The 27,731-nt window shown below is 33.7% G+C and overlaps 1 protein-coding gene across 1 annotated transcript in view; it reads left to right on the forward strand.

The window, feature by feature from the left end:
• The window catches only part of Drp1 (dynamin related protein 1), an 82,568-nt gene that overhangs the window by 53,661 nt on the left and 1,176 nt on the right, over positions 1–27,731 (forward strand). Inside the window, exons 8-11 of the mRNA XM_089107159.1 lie at positions 4,669–4,884; positions 9,296–9,514; positions 14,493–14,730; positions 18,215–18,426. Of these exons, the coding sequence (XP_088963285.1) occupies positions 4,669–4,884; positions 9,296–9,514; positions 14,493–14,730; positions 18,215–18,426 (885 nt within the window). The remainder of the gene's footprint in view (positions 1–4,668; positions 4,885–9,295; positions 9,515–14,492; positions 14,731–18,214; positions 18,427–27,731) is intronic.

A 27,731-nucleotide genomic window follows, 5' to 3' on the forward strand; every position in this document is an offset into this window, starting at 1 on the left:
TTGCCCTATTTGGCATCTCTTTTTTTTTTTTGAGTGTTGCATCTCTCTTAAGTGGCGACCTTTTTATTTACTTGTTTAGATTTTACAGGGAGGTATGTATGGTTCATCCAATTGCTTATATTGCATAATAGTGTCATCACATCTGAACCTCATTTGTTTTAATTTATCAGCTAACTAATAAGTAGATTTTACCATTTTTGGTAATTCTCAGTTAACTTTGAACGTTTTTTTCTTTTTTACGAACGGATTCTTAGTTAACTAAAAAGTTGACTACGAAATTACTATTAAAAATTCTTCGTTGTTAGATATCTACAAAGAATTTCTGGCAAAAAATTGAAACTCGACAGCTCAAGCTTGCCTCTATGGCTAAAGTCTTGGCTCTTGCAAAACATGATGGCTCATTTAGGGTTTATAGATGGATATGATATGAAAAATCGTGTTTGAATTGGTCTAATTATCGTCTTGCTTCTCTGTAATGATAAAAATAAATTTTGTAGCGTTTTCGTATAATATAGTCAATATCGATTTGTTCTGTCATTGTTAGTGCAAGTATATTACCGAAGAATCTTATGATTTATTTATGTTGCAAAGAAGAGCAGAGGCGGTTTTAGCTGAGGGACAGAGGTGGCACTTGCCCCGGAATCAGAAAGTTTAGGGGCGCAAAATTTTAAATAAATATTCTAACGGTTATAATCATCTTATTATTTTTAATTTTTTGTTTTTATTAAAATAAAGTAGAGGGTGCTGTTGATAAATGAAAATAATCATAAATATTAATGAATTAATAAAATAAAAATAAATTTAAAAGTAGTTGAATAATAATTTTAAAAAATGCTAATTAATAAATACAAATTTTGTTTAAATTTGGCCTGATTTAAATTTTGTGGGAGACAGGGAGGGGGCGCTAATCAAGATTTTGCCCTTGGCGCAAGAGAGGTTAGAACCTCCACTGGAGAAGAGTGTAAATTGTAGTCTGTTGCATACAAAACATATATTTTTTTTTTCTTACTAAAAACTAATGAGTTAATTTCTGATTACAATTTAATATTACAGAAAAGATATGTAAAGTACCTTACCAAGTAAAGTTTGCTTGCAAGTAGATAAGACAGACAGCCTTACTAAAACATACTCTTTCTAAAAGTATAGCGTCTCCTTAGATACGTCCTTTAGGCTGTGGAGAGCTTGAATCGTAATTATTCTTATAACGTCGAGTCCCCGAAAGATCGGGGAAAATGTCAATGGTGGAATTTTTGCGTTAACCTGGAAAAAAAATTCAATAATATCCACAATTTTTCTTTTTCAAAAACCCCGTCCTCTTTGCTGGATGTCCAACGAGTTGTACATTCGGTCCCAGTTCAATAAAGAAGAAAAGGAAAACTTTTGATATTGAAATTTAGTTAAGGTATAATGTGAAGCTAGCAATTGTGTAAGCGTGAGGCTTCTGTGGAAGATTGTGAGGCTGGAATTTTTAACATCAAATTGAATTCGGGATTCGAATCGACCTTACTAAGTGAGACAGCTGTATTTCGTTAAATACTATTCTCCTTTCTTATCTCGGTACTGAAAGGGACAGCAGCAGTCAATTTTTTTACCGTTGTGTGTTTTTTTTTTCAATTTATCAAAAAAATCGAGAACGTGTATTGTAGATCTGGGAATTCTTAATGCCAAATTGAGTTGGGAATACAAATCAACCTTACTAACAAGATAAGTTGTGTTTTGTTCAGAAAACATTTTTGATTCTTGTTCCTTACCTCATTGAGGAAAGATATAAGGATCTTCTGAATTTTTATCTTATTCTATCTTCTGTTGATAATGGCCCTTGAATATATGTAAAAAAAAGGTATAAAACTTATTTTTTTTTTCAGTTTGGTCCACTGTTTTGAAAAATCTTTTTCATAGGTTTTTCTACTTACACCCTGCTTGGTTCAGATTGGCTCAGTTTTTCAGTTTGGTCCATTTTTTCTAAAATTTCTTTTTCATAGATTTTCTTACTTCCATCCTGCTTGGTTCCGTTTGGTTCAGTTTTTTCAGTTTGGTCCACTTTGGAAAATTTTCTTTTCATAGATGTTTCCTACTTCTATTCTGCTCTATGGTATCACAGTAGATTCATTTTCACAATATATTAAAAAATAAAAATAAAAAGAGAGAGTGTTTTGAAAAATCTTTTTCATAGGTTTTTCTACTTACACCCTGCTTGGTTCAGATTGGCTCAGTTTTTCAGTTTGGTCCATTTTTTCTAAAAATTTCCTTTTCAGAGATTTTCCTACTTGGCTTGGCTCAGTTTGGTTCAGTTTTTTCAGTTTGGTCCCCTTTTGAAAATTTTCTTTTCATAGATGTTTTCTACTTCTATTCTGCTCTATGGTATCACAGTAGATTCATTTTCACAATATATTAAAAAATAAAAATAAAAAGAGAGAGTGTTTTGAAAAATCTTTTTCATAGGTTTTTCTACTTACACCCTACTTTGTTCAGTTTGGTTCAGTTTTTCAGTTTGGTCCATTTTTTCTAAAATTTCTTTTTCATAGATTTTCTTACTTCCATCCTGCTTGGTTCCGTTTGGTTCAGTTTTTTCAGTTTGGTCCACTTTGGAAAATTTTCTTTTCATAGATGTTTTCTACTTCTATTCTGCTCTATGGTATCACAGTAGATTCATTTTCACAATATATTAAAAAGTAAAAATAAAAAGAGAGAGTGTTTTGAAAAATCTTTTTCATAGGTTTTTCTACTTACACCCTGCTTGGTTCAGATTGGCTCAGTTTTTCAGTTTGGTCTATTTTTTCTAAAAATTTCCTTTTCATAGATTTTCCTACTTGGCTTGGCTCAGTTTGGTTCAGTTTTTTCAGTTTGGTCCCCTTTTGAAAATTTTCTTTTCATAGATGTTTTCTACTTCTATTCTGCTCTATGGTATCACAGTAGATTCATTTTCACAATATATTAAAAAGTAAAAATAAAAAGAGAGAGTGTTTTGAAAAATCTTTTTCATAGGTTTTTCTACTTACACCCTGCTTGGTTCAGATTGGCTCAGTTTTTCAGTTTGGTCTATTTTTTCTAAAAATTTCCTTTTCATAGATTTTCCTACTTGGCTTGGCTCAGTTTGGTTCAGTTTTTTCAGTTTGGTCCCCTTTTGAAAATTTTCTTTTCATAGATGTTTTCTACTTCTATTCTGCTCTATGGTATCACAGTAGATTCATTTTCACAATATATTAAAAAGTAAAAATAAAAGAGAGAGTGTTTTGAAAAATCTTTTTCATAGGTTTTTCTACTTACACCCTGCTTGGTTCAGATTGGCTCAGTTTTTCAGTTTGGTCTATTTTTTCTAAAAATTTCCTTTTCATAGATTTTCCTACTTGGCTTGGCTCAGTTTGGTTCAGTTTTTTCAGTTTGGTCCCCTTTTGAAAATTTTCTTTTCATAGATGTTTTCTACTTCTATTCTGCTCTATGGTATCACAGTAGATTCATTTTCACAATATATTAAAAAGTAAAAATAAAAAGAGAGAGTGTTTTGAAAAATCTTTTTCATAGGTTTTTCTACTTACACCCTGCTTGGTTCAGATTGGCTCAGTTTTTCAGTTTGGTCTATTTTTTCTAAAAATTTCCTTTTCATAGATTTTCCTACTTGGCTTGGCTCAGTTTGGTTCAGTTTTTTCAGTTTGGTCCCCTTTTGAAAATTTTCTTTTCATAGATGTTTTCTACTTCTATTCTGCTCTATGGTATCACAGTAGATTCATTTTCACAATATATTAAAAAATAAAAATAAAAAGAGAGAGAAAAAAAATTGTCAAGATGAAGAAACGACGCGGATATTTTGCCTATATAACACGCCTGTGTGTGTATAAAACAAGGCGTCGTCAACGTTAAGAACAAATCTAAAATAATCTATAAAACCGAAAATTAAATAAAATCTGAAGCTAAGCAATAAAAAACAAACCAATAAAACCAGAAATAAAAACCAATTGGTTTTTTTTATAGTTTAAGCTTTACAATTTTAGAAAACTGTAAGTCTTAGTTCGAGAAAACAAATCAATAAAACCAGAATAAAAACCAATTGGTTTGTTTTTTATTTCTTAGTTTTAGATTTTGTTTAATTTTAGGTTCTATACATCATTTTAGATTTTGTCTTTGTTCTTAGTGTTGACGACGCCTTGTTTTATACAGGTAAAATATCCGCGTCGTTTTAGTTTTTCTTTTACTTCTGATGGCCGTAGTCCCCTTCTTTTCTTCATCTTGAGATTTTTTTTTCTCTCTATTTTTTTTTGTCATGGCTGGCCAGTTTGGCTTCAGATCTTTCATTTGTCTCTGTAAAAGAGACCCACCAACTGAAAAGTCGTTTCGACGCCCTATGTGCCAGCAATAGCTCTGGAGAATCTTTACTTTTATCCTTTCATCCTATGTAATGGAGAGATTCTATCAATGCCGTATCCAGGGGGGAAGGCTATGGGGTATGAACCCCCCCCCCTCGAAGTGTTTGTCCGACTCGTCAAAACGTAAAAAAAATGAATATGAACAAATTTTTGATGTTTTTTTTAAAGGTTTCTTTGTAGAAAATCCTGGATACGACCCAGGGTTCTATGGTTTTTTTCAGTTTATATCTCTTTATTATAGTCTTTAGTTGGGGGAAAAAAGGGGGGGGGGTGTGAAACTGGTATATGTTTATATAATATCTTTTAGATATCATTTGAATTGCTAGTCCAGCGTCAGATCAGAAAACTAGAGGAGCCGTCCCTTAGATGTGTTGAGTTGGTCCATGAAGAACTGCAGCGCATCGTTCAGCATTGCGGCACTGAAATACAGACAGACATGATGCGATTCCCGGCGCTTCATGATAAAATTAAGGATGTTATTACAACATTGTTGAGGAAGAGACTTCCCCCAACTAATGAGATGGTATGTTTTGTGCCTTATTTTGCGTAAATTTTGGTCTCAGATTTGTGAAAAAAAAATTGTAAAATATCTGGTAAAATTTTAATGCATTGACTTTTTTTTCAAAAAGTTGGTGTTCTTAGTAAATAAAACTTTTGAATGAAAGCTCAGTCCGAGTTGATGTCTGGCCAACCACCCCTGTCTTTAAGTAACTCCCCCTTCCCCTCTTCTGGACACTGACTTTTTATGAACCCCGGCAAATTATTTGGCTTGATAAATAAAACTTTGAGAAATGAATCTGCAACCCGAATAAAGGTATTGTAGAGTTTTATACCCCAACTCCTACCCTACTGGCAAGGTTAGAAGATTGTTTTTTTTTTTAATTTTTGAAGACAATAAATTTCAGCTGGGGCGGCGTCAAAAACGCAATTAAAAAAAACGCATCAAAATTTTTTTTACGTGCATTTTTGATACTTTTTAGCGAGCTGGACAAAACATGGGGGGGAGGTAAACTCGGTTACCCCCTCCCTCTGGGTACGGCATTGGGTGCAGTTGCCTACTCTTGGCTCCCTGTAAATACTGTTGCTTTGCACAGACACATTTTGACAAAGGCTATTCATGGAGTTGTATGACATATTTCAAACCGTGAATTAAGGATGTTATTACAGCATTGTTGAGGAAGAGACTTCCCCCAACTAATGAGATGGTATGTTTTGTGCCTTATTTTGCGTAAATTTTGGTCTCAGATTTGTGAAAAAAAAATTGTAAAATATCTGGTAAAATTTTAATGCATTGACTTTTTTTTCAAAAAGTTGGTGTTCTTAGTAAATAAAACTTTTGAATGAAAGCTCAGTCCGAGTTGATGTCTGGCCAACCGCCCTTGTTTTTAAGTAACTCCCCCATCCCCTCTTCTGGACACTGACGTTTTATGAACCCCGGCAAATTATTTGGCTAGATAAATAAAACTTTGAGAAATGAATCTGCAACCCGAATAAAGGTATTGTAGAGTTTTTTGACCTCATACCTCAACTCCTACCCTACTGGCAAGGTTAGGAGATTGTTTCTACCCCCGAACAAAAATCCTAAATACCTCCTTGGTTGGGACACAAAGAAAAAGAGAATTTATATGTAAAAGATCTCGTGATTAAAAAGCTTTTAGCTTTTTTAATTTTATTTTTACACAGGAGAATCAATTAGATGGCCTAAAATTTCACACAGTAACCAATCAGGTTTTAGAAATGTAGAGTTTAAAAAGGTGGCCTTTTTTGGCCTTTTCTGGTATATGCTTAAGTAATAATGGATTTCGCCTGATCCTCGTCCTCATGTGTGCATAGTCAAACATCAGCCATTTCGACCAATCAGGGCTTCTTATAAAAGAGGCAGCAAATTGTGGTTGGTCGATAAGGACTATGTCAAGACATTGATGTTTATACTATGGTTAATAAATTTTAGATAAAAAAAAATAGGCGTGACAACACTGAATAGCATAGAAAAACAGAAAAAGAAGGGGAAACCGTTGACATAAGTATTTCTTAGGAACAATTGTGAATTATTAATGAAAGATTACATTTACTATTGATGCATCAATACATACAGGCTAAGTTGAATTTAGGATTTAATAAAGCAAAGTTTCTGGCAAAAAAATGTAGCAAATGAAAGAAAATAGAGAAAAGACTTTTTTGCTGTTTTTGAGATACCATGGTGAATTTAATGAAAAATCTGAATTCAAATCACGTAGTTGCAGGCATCAAGACATGGCTAATTGTAGAGAAAGCCAAGACAAATAGTCCAAGTGAGTGAGAGGCATATCTGAGATAAGCCCTTTTTAAGATTGTATAAAAATGATGGCATTTCATTTGGTAATGGCGAATTGCACTTACATTTATATGCTAAACATATTTTATGTTGTATTAAAATATATTTATTTATATTGGGCATATTTTGAATATATTTTGTTTTCTCATTTTCTAATGGCTGAAGGGGATATATCAAATATTCACTGAATATTATAATACCAAGTACAGTGGAAATGAAATCAAATTCTTTAAATGAGTTCGATGGAAACTTCACAACCATGTATATCTAAAAAGAATAGGAAAATCGGTAATTCAATTTTGAATGAAAATGATCTCCGTATATAGTTATAATTTTTGGTAGCAACGAGTGCCAATTAAAAAAAGAAGTTTGCTGAAAAATCAGCAAAAAATTGCCTAAAATTAGCTACAAAATAAAATTAGCAAAAATAAATTAACGAAAACATAAAACTAGCTAAAAATTTAAAATTAGCTAAACCATATAAAAAAGCTAAAACAAATTAGATAAAAATTACCTAAAAACATAAAATTGGCTAAAAAATAAAATTAGCTAAAATAAGTTAAAGAAAACATAAAACTAGCTAAAAATATAAAATTAGCTAAAAGATATAAAAAAGCTAAACAAATTAGATAAAAATTAGCTAAAAACATATTGCACCAAAGAGCTTAAGATGTAGCTTTCCTTTGAAGGTCGCGTTGTCTAATTTAACTGATTAGTTTTGTTGATTTATTTTCATGGTTTAACGTGGCAACGCTGACGAAAATATACTACTGCCCTAAAACTATAAATTTGGAAAAAGAATGTTGAGTAATGGTGCTTTAAGTATAGAGGCCTAAGACGGTCGAAGGAGCAAAGAAATTGTTTTGATGTTCTTCGCACTATTATTACCTGCTTAACTCGATGCTTGGTCAGTAGTAGTAGTAATGTTTATACTGTAGAGAATGTAGTAAAGCCTAATTAAGGTACTATTACAAAGTCAATATTATTTAAGCTTGTTAATGTAGTACCTTAAAGAATTGCAAGGCCGTATCCAGGGGGGGGGGGTACCCAGTTTGAACCCCCCCCGAAATAAAGACAAAACCTTACCAGAAAAAAGATGCTATAAAAAAAATCGGGTAACCCCCCCCCCCCCCCCCCCCCCCGAACAAAATTCCCGGATACCTGCTTGAAGAATTGCCTTGTCTCGTCCATTATAAAGTTTTTCAGTTTGCGTGGCCAGACTATTCAGAACTGTTTGAGTTTGTCTTGCCACAACTTGTAGAGCTCGGATAATATATCTGAATAAACAAAAGGAAACTAAAAGCCAATATGTACTTTCACGGAAATCCTATTTAACTTACCCCATTTTGTGCCGGAGATAAAGATGTTGGTCAATCTCCAGAGATGTCGAGAGAGACCATAGGGCTCTTGTATGTATGTCTGTATTAGATTAACGACGCTTTTTGACTACTTAAGTCCTTGCGTTAGCCCTGCTACGACGTGCTACATTTGAGTTCAAACTCTGGATCCTGTTTTTCCAAGCTGAGGTCAAACCCACTGCGCCGCCACAGGACTCTCGCATTGACTACTACGGTCCTTGCGTCAGCCCAGTAATATGTATTTGGAGTTTTCAATTCAACAGAAACTTTATTCTATAAGTTCAAGAAAGAACAGTCCCTAAAAATGTTTTAGCGTGCCTGTTTGGAAAGCATCAGCTCAAAGGAAATATCATTTAAGCAGTTTTACAGGTTTGGGAACTCCCTGTGGTGCTACCCCCTTTGGTTGAAAACCTTGACGACACATGGGACATATTAATTATGCTGTAGGTACATTTAATTGAGAGCGCTTTGCTTAACAAATGGTAAAAAATTATATTTTTCTTCTTCTATATTTTATTTTATATTTTTCTTTATTTTAAACTATACTCTCGTTAGCTTTTCGAACTGTTGATGTATCCCAAATCCCCTATCAATTTTTGCACAATTCTAAGGAGATATAATTTGAGTATTTTGACAGCTTTGGGTGTTCCCTATGGTGCTTGTAAAATTTGCTAAGCGTCCTTTGTCTGTAAGCCGGTCAGCCGACGCTGAGGCATGCGAGATGGTTTTTAAGGTATCGTATGGCCTTAATAAAATACACTATTAGTGAACTATTTGAAAATTTAAAATGTGGAACAAGATAGAGACTCAATCTTTATGATGACCTTATGGTTGTTTCAGCGGGATAACTTGTGACGAAAAGACAACATGAAAGATTTTCTTGATAAAGTTTATTACGTTATTTTCAAAATTTATTAATTTATTAGCTACTCATCCAAAAATTTCCTTCTGTTGCTGCTGTGTTGACCTTGTAGCATAAACTTTCGTGACGCAAAATTCTATTTAGAACTCAAGTCTATTTGGTACCGCCTATGTTACGGGAAGTGCTAGTGTGAAATCACCCTTTTATGTTACTTGTGGTGGCACTACAGCTAGTTGAGAAGAACTATCTTTATTTCTTCGAGTAACTGGCGGCAAAATATTGAGATGGGTTTCATTTTCTAGAATAAATTTGTCAAATTTTGGAATCAGCTCCTCCCTCTCCATTGAGTTTCAGATTCTCAATTTTTATTGTATGTGTTGACAAACAGACTCATTTTAAGGTGGAGAATATGATAGCGATTGAACTGGCCTATATCAACACTCGCCACCCCGATTTTCATCCTCAAGCAGTTGCGGCTTCGACCTTTGCCAATTCAGATCAGGACACCATTCCAAAAAAAATCAATCCAACCAAGAGGCACACGGTTAGTTTTGCACCGTCTCAAACCACCGGCAATATCATTGTCAATGGGGTGGATGTACCCAAGGACCAATTGAAGGTAAACAATTGATTGTTTTTAGTGTGTTTTTCAACTTACACAAATTATATATTACCTCCAGTAGACCCTACCTCCAGTAAATTCTTCAAATTTTAAGAAATAAAGATCTTATATGTAGAATAATTTCTGCTTGTTTTAAGTTTTAATATTGCTCCTTACTTTTAAGTCAAAAACATTGCTTTTTTTATTTAATTTCTGACCGTTTATCAAATCATCCTAAGAAATCCCTTTTCATTGCCCTGGGACCTTTTTCCCCCAAGAAAACATACCCCCCCCCCCCCAAAAAAAAATTATTTTCCCCAATAATAAATACTATAGCCTATATGAATCATGGGCAAATTACATAAAGGACAGCCCGGTCCTCCGTGACGAAGATTTTCCCGCCAAACTAAAACTTCAGAGATAAATAACCTTTCTACGAATTCCTTTCACACTTGTCTTTCAAAATTTGACTGGAACCCTTCGGGAAAAGAGAGTTCCGTGAGTAGAGCTTGTAACCCGTCGATATGGCTGGTCACTTGAAAGGGTCCTGAAGATCAGAAAAAAACAGGGAAACAGTTAAATCACAGGAAAATCGTAAAGATTTTTGGATATTGGGGACCAGGGGCTGAGACTTCGTCCCCACGCCTAGTATTGAAGACTATACTGGCTTTACTGATGACAAGAATAAAAATATAAACTTCCGTTAATAAAATAAATTGATAATATCGACACTAAAATATCTGGAAATCAATATTTGGTGCAGATTGTTGGCTTAAAAATTTTGAAAAACGACAATACAAAACTGTCAAAACAGAAAAGCCAAAAATGAAAGCCATGGAGAATAGAACTAACATAAGCATAGAATCAAGTCAAAAAATACACTAATAGTAGCGATGCTACTTGTTTTGTCAATGATAGAAATTAAGATTACCAAAATTTTTCTATTTATCTTTTTAGCCTTTCAACTTTTTGTTTGTTAGCATATACATATTTTTCATATTTTTTAAATACAAATATATTTAAAATATATTTAAATATAATAAATATATTTAATATATTATAAATCAATTTAATAAATATATTTAATATATTTATTATATTAAATAATATATTTAATAAATAAAACATACTTAAATATATATTTCTCTTTTTTTTAGATGCCAAAAATATTATTTTTTGGCTGTTATATAGTGACAAGATGAAATATTAGATAATTGTTGTTAATTAATTGATAGTTAATGTGTCATTTTTCATACTTTTTTCAAGGTCGAGGGATATATTCATTGAAATTAAGGAGCTAAAATTTACCTGTCCGAAAAGTGACAAGTTGCCGCGTTCTTTGGATGGCTATATGGTGACTCCAGCTTTTGATAAATGTTTGGAAATAAAAATAGAGTGTTAGAAATTTATTACAAATGAAAAAGCATGAATAAATCTCTCTCTCTCTTTCTTGCTCTCTCCCCTCCATCTCTCCCTCTCTCTCTCTCTCTCTCTCTCTCTCTCTCTCTCTCTCTCTCTCTCTCTCTCTCTCTCTCTCTCTCTCTCTCTCTCTCTCTCTCTCTCTCTCGTTGCCGCTATTTTTGTGTCTCAAGGGGTGAAACTTAAAAAAAAAATAACTTGAATAATGATTGAAAACTTATATCCCACCGAAAAGATATTTCTTAATTAACGATTGTTCTTGGCTTTAAAAGGATAAGACATTTTGAACCTTCAAGATTATTTTGCAGTAGGCATCAAGACATGGCTAATTGTAGGAAAAAGCCAAGACAGATAGTCTGAGTTTACATTATATAAACAATTTTTGGTGATAAAATATAATGTTAAAAACTTAATAAAGAAATCTGAATTATTTTTCAAGTTCTTAATATGTTTTTTCTTCCCAATAATTCAACCCCTGATGTATTACATATTACACGGTTAAGCGTTAATGAGCCCGCAGGAAATGGATACGAGTATCCTCGTGGAAAATGTTCCAGTGAACATTTCTAAGAGATGTTAGGAAATTCAATAATCTGAAAATTTTTTAGCTGTTTAAAGTTTGCTATTGTAGAAATACCCAAATTACCTCTATTAAGCCTTAATGGAAGTTCGAATTAGCACTAATATTAAATATTTAGGGGTTGTCCTTTCCAGAAGGAAACATGTTAACAAAACAATTCTTACTACATAGTAAGTACAAAAATTGTATTTTCCTTTGCTTTTCTTCTACTTTTTGTATTTTCCTTTGCTTTATTAAAATTGTAATTTTCCTTTGCTTTTCTTCTACTTTTTGTATTTTCCTTTGCTTTTCTTCTACTTTTTGTATTTTCCTTTGCTTTTCTTCCACTTTTTGTATTTTCCTTTGCTTTTCTTCTACTTTTTGTATTTTCCTTTGCTTTTCTTCTACTTTTTGTATTTTCCTTTGCTTTATTAAAATTGTAATTTTCCTTTGCTTTTCTTCTACTTTTTTTTTAATAAACATCAGTTTCCTTTGTTACTTAATTGCGTGCCTTCGTGTATCAAATATTTGGGGATAACAAACGCTAGCTGTATTTTCATGTCGTGGTGAACTGACAGCGTCCTACTATGTGTCGAAAGAGAATTTTATAGATAGTGCTTTGCTTTTGAAAATACCTGCTTGACAAAAATATAGACGGCGCCTGTATATATAGACGCCATCTATATATATAGATGCCGTTTATATATATATAGACGCCGTCTATATATATAGACGCCGGTTATCTATATATATATATAGACGCCGTCTATATATATAGACGGCGGACAATCTCTAAAATATGAATGCAAAATGTTCCTGTGATGGTGCACTGGGCTTGATCTCAGCTTGGTAATACGGAACCCAGAATATCGAACTCAGCTATAACAACACTCTGTAGGTCTGACGCAAGGACCTTAGTTGTCTGGAAGCTTTATAATATGGAACCCAGATTTCGAGTTTAGTTTTAATAACGTGTGGCAAGGTTGACGCAAGGACAATAATTCTCAAGTAGTTTTTTGTTATGGAACCCAGATATCTAGTTTAGTTGCAAAAACGTATTGCAAGGTTGACGCAAGGACAATAATTATCAAGAAGCTTAATATAATGGAACCCAGATTTTGAGTTTAGTTGTAACAACGCATGGCAAGGTTGACACAAGGACAATAGTTGTCGAGTAGTTTAATATTATAAAACCCATATATCTAATTTAGTTGCAACAACGTATGGCAGGGTTGACACAAGGACCATAATTGTCAAGTAGTTTAATAATACGGAACCCAGATTTTGAATTCAGTTGTAATAACTTATGGCAGGGTTGACGCAAGGACCTTAGTTGTCAAGAAGCCTGATAATATTGAGCCCAGATTTCGAATTCAGTTGTAACAACAAATTGGACGGCTGATGCAAGGACCTTAGTTGTCAAGACGTGTTGTTAGTCCAATACCTACATGCATACAAGTAACAAAGTAAAATAATCTATTTAAAAAAAATGAAAAGAGGAAAATATGAAAGTGGAAGTGCATAGAAAACCATGCACACAATGAAATAACAATTGTTTTGTTAGTATGTTCCCTTCTGAAGAGGACAATCACTGAATACTGGCCCCAGATTCCAATTCTAAAGCTATATTCCTGCATGTTCCAGGGGGTGGTGCGGACTTATCACCGCTGGTCAAACAGCAGATCCAAGAAGACCTCTCTGGATTTTTTCCGTTGGATTTTGGATGAAAATTTAAGAAAAATGAAAACTCGTTTGGAGGTATGGCATTGAACACCTAAGTGGCTATGGCTATTGGTTGCTTTACAGGGATGTAGGGATGCAAATTGTATTAGTGTCCAGCTTAGTAAATTATCTAGTTAAAGCTTATTGTCATGCTACTGGCAATGGCAATGTCTAGCAAGAGGCAAGGGGCCCTTGAGATCTGACCCTCGATCCAGTTTTATGGGTCTTCCATCATTTTATTACTTATAAAACTTGTAAAAACATAAAATGAATCTTTTCTAGATATCTATTCTCAGACGAATTTTCTTTCCGAGAAGTCTTCCAAAAAGATTTTGTAGTTTATAGCTTTCAATTAGGTATACTAGCCAAATTCACATAATGACATTGTTATCATGATGACAGTACTATTTTCACACCAGAAATTTAATCCCCTTAGTCTGAATTAAAATTCAGTATCAGTTTGCTAAATGATTTGTGGTCTATTGAGTCTCTTTTGATACTTATCCGTCCATACGGTTATATATATATATATATATATATATATATATATATATATATATATATATATATATATATATATATATATATATATATATATATATATATATATATATATATATATATATATATATATATATATATATATATATATATATATAAATATATATGTATTATAATAATAATAATTTATTATAAGCCAAAAAAACAGGTCACACAGAACAGTATTCTTAATTACACTCCACAAGAAAAATAACATAAATATCAAGTTTCAGTCATTGATGTCAACGCTTCATTTACATATTTACATAACTGCCTGATTGTCCTTTTTACAGTCGTTTTCAGGATCCCCGGGAACTCCAAGTTACCACCCTCAAAATACTTTTCCCTTAATAGAGAAAGTTGCTGGCACTGGGTGAGAATATGGGCCACATCCTCAATATCTAGGTTACATCTGGGGCAAGAGTGATCCACATCTGCATCTGGGGCCACCCTTTTTCTTTCAAATATTCTTTCTCTATTTTTTAGTGGCAGGCAATTCGCTCGGATCCGAAACCAAGTCCTCAATGTCTCCCCCGGTAATCCTAGTTTAAAATAATATTCAAATCCAAATATCTCTTTTACTTGGGAATAAAACTTGAATGTTTCAGATGTTTTAACTACCTGGGTCCACATTTGGACTTCCTGGGTCCACATTTGGACTTCTTTCTAGATGAAGAAATGTTCATACAAATACCCGCCTCTTGCTCTCTTGGCTGTGCATATGTGTGATGAAACTGAATTATTTTATGCTTTCAGGAACAGATTTATGATGGTTCATCAAGTAGTCATTCCAATGGATCCTGGTTCTCGAATATTCTTCCATCAGGAATAGGCCCTGCCACAAATGGATCCAGACAAGCTGCTCCCACGTCTTCTAACCCTAGTCCTGTGTCTGGTAGCCCTCAGAGAATGCCCACTAGCTCTTTGCCCACAGCTGCCACGAGCCATGAGCGTCAGTTGTCCGACAAAGAGAAAAACGATTGTGACATGATAGGTTAGTAGAGACCAAGGCAAAATTCACATAATGACATTGTTTTCAATGATAATAACATTGTTATCATAATGACAGTACTGTTTTCACATCAGAAATTTAATCCCCTTGGTCCGAATTAAAATTCAGTATCATTTTGCTAAATGATTTGGTGTCTATGGAGTCTCTTTTGATCCTTATCCATCCATAGAGTATCTAGAGGAGTATCGAGTTGGACCCCCTTCGAAATTTTTTTCCCACTTGTAAAATAAACACAAATTGAATATAAACAAATATTTTATGCGTGACGCCAAGGTTTTTTTGTAGCCCCCCTCCCTCGCCCAAACAAAAATACACTCCCTCCCTCCCCGAACAAAAGTTCTGCATAGGGCCTTGGTAGAGACACGCAGAACCAGAGAAAGAACTTGGAGAAAATCGTGCGTCCCAAGACTTTCTATGGGTGGGGGGGATGCACCCTGGGAAATCCAATCAGGATTTAAAGGTGTGGCTGTTTTCAAATTTAGGATTCCTATTCTGTTTGGGATTTCTGTATGTTTGGGATTTGCAACCGAAAATTAATTTTCATTAAAAAAATCCATGGAGAAAGTTGGCGGAACAGAATTGAAAGGTGCCATTAAAGCCCCCCCTCCCCCCGAAAAAATGAAATACATACAAGAGTAAGGGTACTAACTTGTGAGAGTTAAAACTAGCGAAACTGTGGACAAACACTAACCTTATCTGGTGTTTGAAGTTTCTTGGTGTTTTTTTAGTTTAATTTTTATTGTAATTGGCAATATTAGCCTTGTAATAAGTGTCAGATTTTTGATAATAAGTGTCAGATATTTGTGAAGTTTAAAAATATTGCCAAGAAGCACCCAAGACTGGATAGTGTTCGTAATTTTTTTTTTTTCGAAATGAGTGCCATCTTCTCCTTTTGTAAGTTACCCATAAATTAAGTTGTAATGTTATCAAAATTTATATAAGAAAATGGAGTAAAAAATTATTTAGATTCCTTAAAAATGTACAAGTTGTCCGAAAAACTAATTCATTTCAGTGACATGTTCAATGTCTTATTTATGGAAATGGGATATTTTAGACTAAATGGGTGTAATTTTTTCAAATTTTTAGACTAGGGAATGAAATAAAACTTATTAACAAAATGGAAAAAACATATAAAATTTTAAGAAAAAATGTGACCATTTCTCATGAAAAAAAAGTATATGGTCAGATTACTTACAAATACATTGTAAATAATTGTAAAGGCTAGTTGAAATCGACCTCTTAATGAATACAAGTGGGTTAAATGAAAGAACAAATAAACCAAATGCATATAAATACATCAAACCAAGAATTTAGTAGTATCTATCTAATAGGTAATCAGTGGCGTCTCATGAGGGAGGAGGCACCTGCTGCCCCCCCCTCCCCATCTCCGAGTTTAAAAAATACCCTTTGAGTGCGTTTGGATTAAAACATAATCAAACCCCACCTTATTACTTGGACAGAAGCTAGATAATTTAGAAAAAAGGGAAAAGATAATTTAGAAAAAGTAATTTAGAACAAAGTTTTCTGGGGTTTTGACGGTTCAGTGGTGCAAAAATTGGTTTGGAAATTAATGTTAAGAAGACCAAATCGCTGTGACTCATGACGTCAATGACGTCATGTCGTCTTTGACTGAATTATGTCAAGCAAGATAGCTTTCCTTACGTTGGTAACATTATTCGTAAATATGATGAAAGTTGTGAAGATGTAAAAAGTGGAATAGCAATTGCGTAGGGTGTTTTTTTTTGTAGTTGAAGAGAGTTTGGAAGACTAGAAAGATAAGTCTACCAGCCAATGACACAGTCTGCATTGAAGTCACGATTGGCCTTTACCACTGTCACGATGGCAGTGAGGTAAATGTCAGAAGGGGTTAAAGCATCCGAGACAGTGTATAATCTCTTTGTGGCCTAATACCCTAATTTACGCAGGAAAAACTTTTGTGTAATTTTTATAGAACTCGTTTTTTTTAACAAAGATACAAAGGGGAAGGTAATTTTCAAACTCTAGGAGTCACTTTTCCCTTCCAATTGGCATCCCTGGTCAGGTTTATCTAATTTAAGGTTTCTGCCGCAATGATGCCAATAATTGCTCAGATTTTCTAGATATTCTTCATCAAAAAATGCCCAACGGATAAGTTAATAATCTAACTTTAGTTTTAACTCTTTCGAACACTTTTAAATTTTAAATGTGGGGAATATGTCACTATATAATCTGTGTGTAATACTTTGACTTATATTTTTACTTAGACAGCGCTTTTGCGCTGTCTTATGATTTTTGTTTCAGCTTTATGTGGCCCGCTGAATCAATCCTATTTATTTATATAAATCGGCGAACCTAAAAACAAATCAGTTTAATAGATAATCCTAAATAGTTTCAGTAAATCACGTATATTAAAAGTTTAGTACAACAATTTAAATCTTACAGAGTCAAAATCCATTCAAAATTACGAGCAAATGAACTATTACAATAAAGCTTGGTTCAGTTATAAGATTGAGCATCCTGTACTGGGTGTGGGGGTTGAGGGGAGGTGGAGGGGGATATGCACTGCAGCATTAGCGGTGAATCTGGCTGAAAAAAGTTGAGTGTATACAGCATATACCTTCGCTCACCCGAAAGCTTGTGTACGCTATACTACTGTCGTCTGCAGCAGCTCATTGCTGACAATTCTAGTAAAAGCCAAGCACCAGCACTAATATTTATGACTGTTTAATGTGTGTTTGTCGTTTATAATGTATTGCGTAATTTTTTTTTTAATTCACCAAGTAGCATGTTTGTTAAATACTTACTTTTCTTTGCTCCCGCTTGAATAGCACCTACTTTAATAGCACCCCTCTTGCTCTCCTCCCCCCCCCAGTAAAAATACTGTATTCGACCTCGTTTTCTCGACCTCGTATTCGCATCCTTGTATATGATTGTTTTAATGCATATGCTTTTGTAGTTTTGTCGTAAGGAATATTAATTAATTTTCTTTTAATTTTGTAACTCAATTTGTCCTGCTAATACAGCAGTTTATCAATAAGTTATTATTGCTCTAAGAGACAGAAAAATATATTTTAATTCTATATATAAAAATATGTATATTAAAATATATATGTTTAGTAAAAAACAAGAAAAAATAAATTAAAAATGCTACAAATTTCCATAAACAGAGATCTCGATGTGGTCTGTTTTAGGGGACAATCCTTATTTTTACTTTATTTTTTAACTATGAGTAACTTCTCTAACCTTAGTTAATAATAATTAACCTCTTAAATATTCATTTACATTTTGGCCATCTAGATTAAATAACTGAAGCATAGTTTTTTTTCCAAGTTTTATTATTTTATATATTTTTTATAGTAATATAGCTCATATATATTTTTCAGATATGTATTTTATATTTACAAACCTCAAGTATATACGTACTTCAATATATTTTACATTTTTTACATATTACATTTATCTAGTTAAAATGTTTTATATTTTTCAGAGCGTCTCATCAAGTCCTATTTTGGCATTGTTCGGAAGCAAATACAGGATGCTGTACCCAAAATTATTATGTATTTCCTTGTAAATCATATGAAAAATAGCCTTCAGTCGGAATTGGTGACTCATCTATACAAGGCAGAACAAATAGACTTACTTTTGGCCGAATCTGAGCATGTGGCAACTAGGCGACGAGAAGCTAGTGAAATGCTGCAGGTAATAGGCTATTCATTTGAAAGCAGTACAAAATAACTTGGGCCTCATTACTACTACTAACTAAAAAAACTCATTGCAGCACCAATCACCCTGAAGCCAACACAGCTGTACACGCTCCTCCTCCACTCTATTGAAAGCTTCAGTCTTCACTCCCCTCTCCCCTCCCTCCCATGAAGCTTCAATTATTGGTAAATTCTTTCTTATGACCCTTTTTTTTACCAGAGGTGTCGTTTGACACCTCTTTATGGTAGGGGGCTGTATGGTAGGGGCCTACCATTTATAAGGTATGGGGTAGGGTTGTATCCACGATTTTTGTTCCGGGGGGGGGGGGTGGTACCAAACATAAAACTTTACAAAACATAAAAAAAACTTGTTTATATGTATTTTTGTTACTTTTTTACAAATCGGACGAAAATTCCATGGGCTTTAAACCGGATAACCCCCTCCCCATAGATACGGCCGTGGTAAGGGGGTACAATTTATTTTTCAATGAAAAATCCCAAAAAAGATTTAGTTCTTAAAATCCAAGGGTAGGGCGAAAATGAAAGGACGATTTCCCTCCGTCACAAATTGACGTCCCTGCTTCCCCCTCTTTTAGGAGACAACTTACTTTATGTTTGACCTTAGTGGATAGCGAAAAAGAACCATCTTTGGCAATTTACCGTTTTTAACTATAAGATGGTAATTACTTGCCGCTGTTAATTACTTAACTGCAATATTTAGTATTACAAATGCCTTTACAGTCTATTGTTTTAGCTTAAAACTCGCTGAAAATAAAATTTATAGCTATTTAATTTTGTAAAAAAAAAAGGGGGAGGGATACAACCAGGGTCGGATCCAGGATTTTTTGTTTTGGGGCGAGGTTGGTACAAAAAAACTTTAAAAAACCCATCAAAAATTTGTTTATATTAATTTTTTTACGTTTTACGTATCGGAAAAACATTTTTTTTGTGGGGAGGGGGGGGTAAATCACCTAACCCCTTCCCCCCCTCCTTGGATACGGCCTTGGGTACAACCTAAAAAAGAAAGTCCGGCTTGAAGACGGGAAGCAAACGAGATGTGGACAAAATTTTAGTTTCATTTGAAGGTAATTTAAAATAAATGAAAGTAATAAAAAAAAAATTAATTCATTTCAGTTTCATTGAAAGTAATGGGCACGGTAATTAGCTTTTACCTAATTACCAGTGAATACAGTAGTTATCGATAAGTATTTATATATTATATTCAGTATTATTACTTCTGTTTGACGATAAATAAAAGTTTAAATTGGGATAAAATCCTTTTAATAGACAGGGTTTCACAAACAGTGAAAGAAATTCACAAAAAATATCAGATATTTCGGTTACACATGAAGTGACCGTCATCAGTAGTAAAACTAAACTAAAAAAAATTTAAAACAGTATCGTATATAAGCTATAATTTTCGTATATAAACTAATATAGTTTTCGTATATAAGCTAATGTTTTAAATTGTTTTGGTTTAGTTTTACTACTGATGACGGTCACTGCATAAGTGACCGAAATATCTGGTATTTTTTTGTGAATTTCTATCACTGTTTTTGAAACACTGTCTATCAAGGCCGTACCCAGGATTTTTTTTGGGAGGGGGTTTTACTCAATTTTTTTTTTGGGGGGGGGGGATTACCCAGGAAAACCTCAAAAAACACATACAAAATTTGTTTATGTCCATTTTGTTACGTTTTTACAAGTCAGACAAATATTTCGAGGGGGGGGGGGGTCAAACCCCCGACCCCCCCCCCTGGATACGGCCTTGCTGTCTATTAAAAGGATTTTATCTCCATTTGAACTTTTATTTATCATCATGGAAAGGCAGTGTTTTCTCTGAAAGTATCTACTTCTGTTTGAGCCTTTAGTAGAATAAAAAAGTTACCGTAAAGTAAAAATTATGGTAAAATTTGTCTTAGTAAAAAAAGGTTAAGTCAGGTATTTGGGTATACAACGAAAGAAAAGGGTAACCAATAGACGAAAAATAACGTTAAACTGAATGTGATTTGAAAGGAATATAAGTTAACTCGGGTACAGTAATTACCAGTTACCCTTAATTAGTGTTACAATTAATGAAGGATTGACAAGATATTTAATTCAAAAATTATTATCACAAACCCGGAAAGACTGAATTTGAACTTCGTGGTTTATAAATATAAAACAATACGAACAAAAAGCTTAAGAAAAAATTTCGAGAGGGGGGCAATAATGAATAAAAACCTGATTTTATATGATAATTTGAACAAGAAGTGCCCGGAAATTCGGAAAAATTTAGGATTTTGTGGAGGGAGGTACCGACCCCCCCCCCTTCCTTTAAGTACACCCCTTTTCTGAGTCGGACAAAAAAAATATGATAGCAAAAGCTCCAAACCAAACAAAAAATTAAAGAGTGGCAACAGAATGCCAAAATGGGAAATACCAAATATTTTTTTCCTTTTTTTTAAGTGATTGTTCAAACTGAGATCGGTCATAACATGTTAATAAGGTAAAAACAGGAAACGGTTAAAACTCAATAAAACTAAAAAAAATATTAATATAAAATAAAATAGAAAGGACATTAAAAAAGAGGGGGGCGAATAAATACAAAACATGGACAGCGCCTTACGAATTTAAAAAAGAAAAATCAGTGGGATTTTTTGTTTATTTTTCCCGTAATGTAGGGGAGAAAGGTTTATTTCATATATGGAGGTACTGTAGTGAATAAGAGACAATGTACAAACAGGCTGGGGGAGGGTGGAATTTTGGCGGGGATTGTCTGTTCAGAAGAATGTGTTCCGTGAGAGGGTTTGTTGTTACATTTTTAGAAAAACGGAGACACGTAATCTCGCCTGTAGTCAACGTTTTAACGTAGCTTTTTTTTAAAGAGATTATGGGACCTTACCTTCTTTGAGTATCATTTGTAGGGCTCTTTTTTGAATATTTCAATTTTTTATGACTCTTTGCGCGAGATGCTAGTGTGCCAAACTGGACAAGCATATTCAAGATGAAGGAAAGGAAGTATTAATCTTTAAATAATGGGGAGGGGTGCCAAATTTATTTAGAGGCTTAAGGAGGGAGATAGATGCATTAGCTCTATGGATGTATTTTTGACGTAACACCTTTAATTAGGTATCCTTTCCCCAGACCACACTGCCTTTCTGTGACGAACAAATAAACGTTCAAATGGAAATAGATAGTGAGAACAGGTAAAAAAAAAAAGTCTGAATATTTTGATCACATATGTAGCGATCTTCATCAGTAGAAATACTAAAGTATTAAAATTGAAACTAACATATCTACCCTCTATGCTGGCGACCCTGCAGAGCAAGAGCGTTAGGTCAAGTAAGTCAAGTCACTCACAAAACAATGAAGTTCTGGGTTAAATAAATAGATGGATGTATCCCCATTTGAACATTTATTTGTTCTTTATGGATGATATTATTAACATGGCCACGCTACTTTAAATTAGGAGAATTTACGACGTCAAGTAATTCAAAGGAGGACACGGAGATTTCAGGAGAGATAGGAATAAAGAAACGGGACGAGGATTCATGGAAACAAATTTGCATAATCATGGATTTAGAAGGGTTTAGTCTCATGACCAAGCTCAAGGAGTGATGCGTAATTGCACTGAGAATACTCATAGGGTTGCTCGTTAAATCTCTTTTGCATGTTTCACCGACCGTTATGTCATCAACAAATTTCCCTCTGTCAGGAAATTCTACCACCAGACTGTTAATCATAACTGAGAAAAAATGAGGGCCTGGGAGGATACCTTAGGGTACTCCATTATGAACAGACAGAGGGATGGAGTAATGATTCTGGCATTTGACTACTTGTGATCTATTTGATAAGAAGGAGGCAGCCAATTACACCAGGGGAAGAATTATATTAAATTCAGTGGCAAGTTTTTTTAACTATTATATTAGTCCGATAGGATACTTTTTGGAGATTAGTGGACATTTAGCCGAGTATTACTTTTTTCAAGAATTTTTCCTATGGTGGTCCCAAGATGAGCAAAGTAATAAGGAGTTGAATTGGATTTGGTAGTTTTTTAAGTTGACCAAGCGTAGATGGCGCTGCTTTGATTTTGAAATACTTTTAACAAACGGTGAAGAGATCTAAGTGCCTTAAATGTTTGGCAGTTACAGTGGTGATTCTGGCCTCTTGCACCCTGAGAAAAATTTTGATTGGCGCCCCCCCTTTATTTCTCAATTTTTTCTGCATTTTGTGCCTCTTCATTTTTTTTTTCTTGTTCTAAACGTCGTGTTCTTCTAGCAGCACCGCTTTCCTTTTTATTACAATACGACATCATGTAAAATACGAACAGGTTTGAATACAAAATGTCACAAAAAACATTAAACTGTTAAATTCGGTCTGCATACTTTTTTCTCAAGCAATGGTGATGAAGATATGGGAAAAATTAAAATTTCAGATTCAGGTTTTTCAATTTGAATCGGATTGAAAATTTCGGAAAATTTTGCGTATAGCTACTGCCAACTGCGTCCTCTACTTTATTTTAATAAAAATAAAGTTCCAAGTGTTACAAAATTATTTTTACCATTAGATTTTTTTTCGCGCCCCTAAAATTTATGGGCCCGGGGTAGTGTCCCTCCCCCCCCCCTTAAAACCACCTCTGTGCAGTTAACCTGTATAGTTAAAATAAGTTTCACAGCAAGTGCTTTCAATGTAGGTGTAAATTGCCTGTGACAATCCTTTATCCTTGCAGGAATGAACTTTACGATTCATTGAAGATGTCACTGAAAATATATTCTTTAATTTAGTTAGTGTTGTCTATATCGGACTTCTACGCAGTGTAACCCTGCCCTCCATAGATATCATCTCTAAATATCCCTAACAAAAAGCTCTGTTCTAAGGAGCAAAATGTTATAAATATTAATTAAAAATGTATATTTTTACTGTTATTTAATGTACAGATGGGGTTTTATTTAATTTTTAGTGTTCAGTTTTTACTATTATTTATTGTTCAGCTGGGTAATCATGGTTTTGTAAGTATTTGTTATTGTTGAACCCAAAATGTGACAAATTGTATTTTTGGTAAAAGGACGGAGGAGTGGAGGACAGAGGTTAAAAAGAAAAAAAACTCGAAAAACGCATACAAAATTTGTTTATATCAATTTTTGTTACTTTTTTAAGTCAGACAAACATTTCGGGGGGAAGGGGTTCAAACCCCTACCCCCTTGGATACGGCTTTGGGTAGACATCACCCTTTACAAAACCCAACATAAGCTCTACAATCACTACAGCCATCCTTACTCCCCCCCTCCCCACTTTCCTCCCAAAAAATAATAAAATAAATAAATAAAATAAAAGAAATAAATAAAATCAAAATTAAGTAAAATAGTGGTATTTCAAAAATCCAGATGCTTATCAATTTTTCGTCCTAACGTTAGCCTACAATCTTTTAACTCACCGACTTTTTTGTCATTTTTTTGTTTGCTTGCTACAAAAAGCTGTAAATTTGTAAAAGCTGTAAATTTCCAAATGGTCGTCCCCATTTGGAGACGACCTCCAAATGGAGGTCGTCTAAACCATATTAAATTAATACTATTTAATACTTTTGTGGTAATGTTTTAGATGGTGCTAGTAAAAATAGTATTGGGTGATATTCGATTTTGATATATTACCAAAATAAATTGGGAGACTCGTGGAGTCTCAAATTCAATATAGGGACGAAAAATCCTATCTTGAACAGGCTCCAAAACAATTTTTGTTTTCTTGAAGTTTTATAAAAGAGGCAGAAGGAATGAAAATCTGAAAACTGAGATTTGATCTGAAAAAAACTTAGATTTATCAGACGTCAAAAATAAAAATTCGATTGTGAAATCGCAAAGTTTGAGAGGGGAGGCAAAGTGGGAGGGAAGTCACAGTCCGAGGTACTGTGAGTGGCACTGGCAGTTTTCTAGTTCCTATCAAATCCATTTTAAATCATCCACAAATTCATCTCTTTAACAGTTTCCCATGCTTTTTTCTTGAAGTTTTTAAAATAATCAGAAGGATCTTTTTAATATACTATTTAAGTATATTTCCGAAGACCACACTGCCTTTCTGTGACGAACAAATAAAAGTTCAAATAAGGATAATTCCTTTTAATAGACGTTGAAAAAGATACAAGTAGTTCTGGATATTTCGATCACATATACAGTGACAGTTTATCTGCTGGTGGCGGTCACTGTATATATGATCGAAATATCCAGAACTTTTTGTATCTGTTTCACTGTCAATAAGTTCGTGGTAACGAACTGTATAGTAAGAGCAACTCGCCTCAATAGTAACCGAAACTCCAAAAAATGGAATTTTAATATCAATAGATACATCAAAAGAATTGGATTTTTATGCTGATTTTAAATAAATAAGTTTCGTCAAGTTTGCTCATATCAATCAAAAGTTACGAGCCTGAGAAAATTTGCCCAATTTTCAAAAAAAGGGAAAAATGCCCCCTATAAGTCATATAATCTTAATGAAAATCACACCATCAGATTCAGCGTATCAGAGAACCTCACTGTAGAGGTTTCAAGCTCCTATCTGCAAAAATGTGGATTTTTTTTTTTTTTTTGCCAGAAGAAAGATCACGGATGCGTGTTTTATTTGCCCTTTTTTTACCAGGGGTGATCGTATCAGCCCAGAGGTTCTAGAATTTTGCGAGAGAGCTTATTTGAGCAGAAATTAGAAGTTCTTGTGCCTTTTTTTAATCAAAGAACAAAAAAAAAAAAGAATCACTTTTTGCAAAGAAAACTGCATTTTAGATGTCTTTTCATATTTTGAAAGATATTTGATTTTTAAGCAATCACAGCCATATATGAAGTGATAAGTGATGTGACGTAAGATCTAACACCAATTGTGTACTAATAACCATATATGACGTAATGAGTGACATTACATAAAAATTGAAAAAATCAATTTTTATTTTAGTCTATTACATAAAGGATCGATATGTTTCATCATAAATTTTGTTAGTCAATAGTATCTCATGTAGTAGTTTTCAATAGTCAAACAGTTCTTCGTAATTAAACAGTTCGGGGTTACGAACTATATAGTAAGGATGACTCATCCCAATAGTAACCAAAACTCTAAAAAACGGAATTTTGATACCAATAGTCACATCAAAAGAATCGGATTTTAGGCTGAATTTAAATTTATAAGTTTTGTCAAGTTTATAATAAAGAACAAACGCTAGCTCATAGTAACTGAAATATTGATTAGTGGCAGTATTATGATTGATAAACTTTTCTGGGTAAATGCAATATTTTACTTATTTGCCTGCTTGATTCTCTGAAATTCGTCTCTTACTGTTCAAACTAAGATGAAGCCGTAGGCTTTTTCCTGTTAGTAATACCAATCCGGGCTGTAGTGGTAGCTGTAAACCTATCTGGGTGGCAGTGGTAAGAGTAAAGACGATGTAGGAGACGCTGGTTTATTTCAGTTATTATAGGCTGGAGTTCGTTTTTTTTGCAAAAAGTACCACTATTTTAGAAACTATTTGTATAGTAAAGAACGATAAGAAGCCCATGGATATGTAAGTTACATTTAAATACGACCATTGGAATAACAATCATATAAAGAATCTGTATAGTTCAATGTAGGATAAAGATGTGTGAAACCTAGTAAAGAACAAACAAAGGCATATAGTAATTAAAAAAATTTAATAAAAGCATCTTTTACAAAGTTTTATAGCAAACACAAACGGTGGCTCATAGTAAGTGAAACATTAATTAATATAATAGTATTATTTTACTACTATATCATATTACAATTTATACTATACACAATTATACTATAATGGTATGTATTAACATAATAGTAACTGAAATATTAGTAGTGTTCGTGCTATCGTAGCGGTACATAAAGGATCGTTATGGTTCATTATAAAAGGGGATAGTTTAAGTTTCATTTGATATATTTGAAACCTAGTAAAGAACAAACCACGGCACACAGTTACTAACAGTTGTAGTAATAACAGAACGCATTAAAAGTGTTGAAAAGCGTTAAGCAAGCATTTAAAAAGAAAAGGGAAAGAAAAATTCTATAAAGGGCTTCATTGAGGAATTTAGCTCGCAATTCATTGACGCCTAAGTGTGTAGCCCCAGCACTAACATTGAGATCGTCTTTATCATCCTGATCATAAGCTCGGCGTTTGTGATCATTAATAAGGACTTCATGAGCTTTTGATATATCTTTAAAACGATTTGCAGCTTCTTCCTGGTTATCTAGATTTTTGTCAGGATGCCATTTTAAACTCAAACGACGGTACGATTTTTTAATGTCTTCCTTTGAAGCGTTTCGAGGTACTTCTAAAATAGAGTACAGGTTTCTCTTGGTTTCCTTAGATGTTTGTTTGTTTTGACCTTCACTTCTGGAGTATCTAGGGGAAGATGGCCTAGCTCCTGGATCATCTCTCTGAGTTCTTCCTGAACTGCTTCCAGATGAGTTAGATGACCTTCCATCATTTGTTCTTCTAGATCCGGCCTGCAATCTTTCAGTGCCAGCTGTTCGTTTTTCTTTACCATATTCATTTTTCCTTCCTTCATCATCTTCAATTCTTTCTGTAGTTACCTTTTCCTCTTTCCTTTTCTTTTTGGCAGAGGGAATATCTTCAGCAGCTCCAAACACGTCTTTCATACCAGAAGGTCCAACGATTGTCTTTGATTTTGTCTGCAACTCCGGCTGACTAATAATTTCTTCTTTCACTTTTTTAATTTTTTTTTCATTTCGGATTCCATTTTTTTCTCTATTTGTTCTTTTAGATCCTGATTTTACATACTTTTCAATGCCCAACCAAGCAGCTGTTCCAGCACATACCAGTGGAATTCCAATGGGAAGAAATTTATATATGTTCATCATCTTACAATCAAGGGATTACTTTATCAACTAATTACCAATTGCTAGGAGATACGTCGTTTTATATTTAAAATGACGTCATAATTTATGGGCTGTTAAGGTGTGTAAAAGCAAAAATGATGTCATACTGTGTACGGTAGTATGAAGTTTTTACAATTTGCAGTGATGACGTCATAGTAAAAACAACCTCACGCTGCCTTGATGTAAATGAGTAGCAAACCTGGTTAGGAAATTTGTTTTTCTAATAGTTTTACTTATTTCCAACCTACCAGGTTCAACTATTTAAAAAAAAAAGTTTAAGAATAAGTAGGGAAATTCTCAAGAAAACTACCTCTTACAAAACTGAAAGTGCCAATGAGGTATAAAATGGAATCCAACCATTCGGATCTGCTAAGTACAAACTTGCACAACCTCAATATCTTACAAAACGAGGAAACAATCGAAATTCAATTTTTAATGAAA

The sequence above is a fragment of the Artemia sp. Qi Xiang Cuo genome, chromosome 21 (genome assembly GCF_049724085.1).
Source record: "Artemia sp. Qi Xiang Cuo chromosome 21, ASM4972408v1, whole genome shotgun sequence".
Lineage (NCBI taxonomy): Eukaryota > Metazoa > Arthropoda > Branchiopoda > Anostraca > Artemiidae > Artemia > Artemia sp. Qi Xiang Cuo.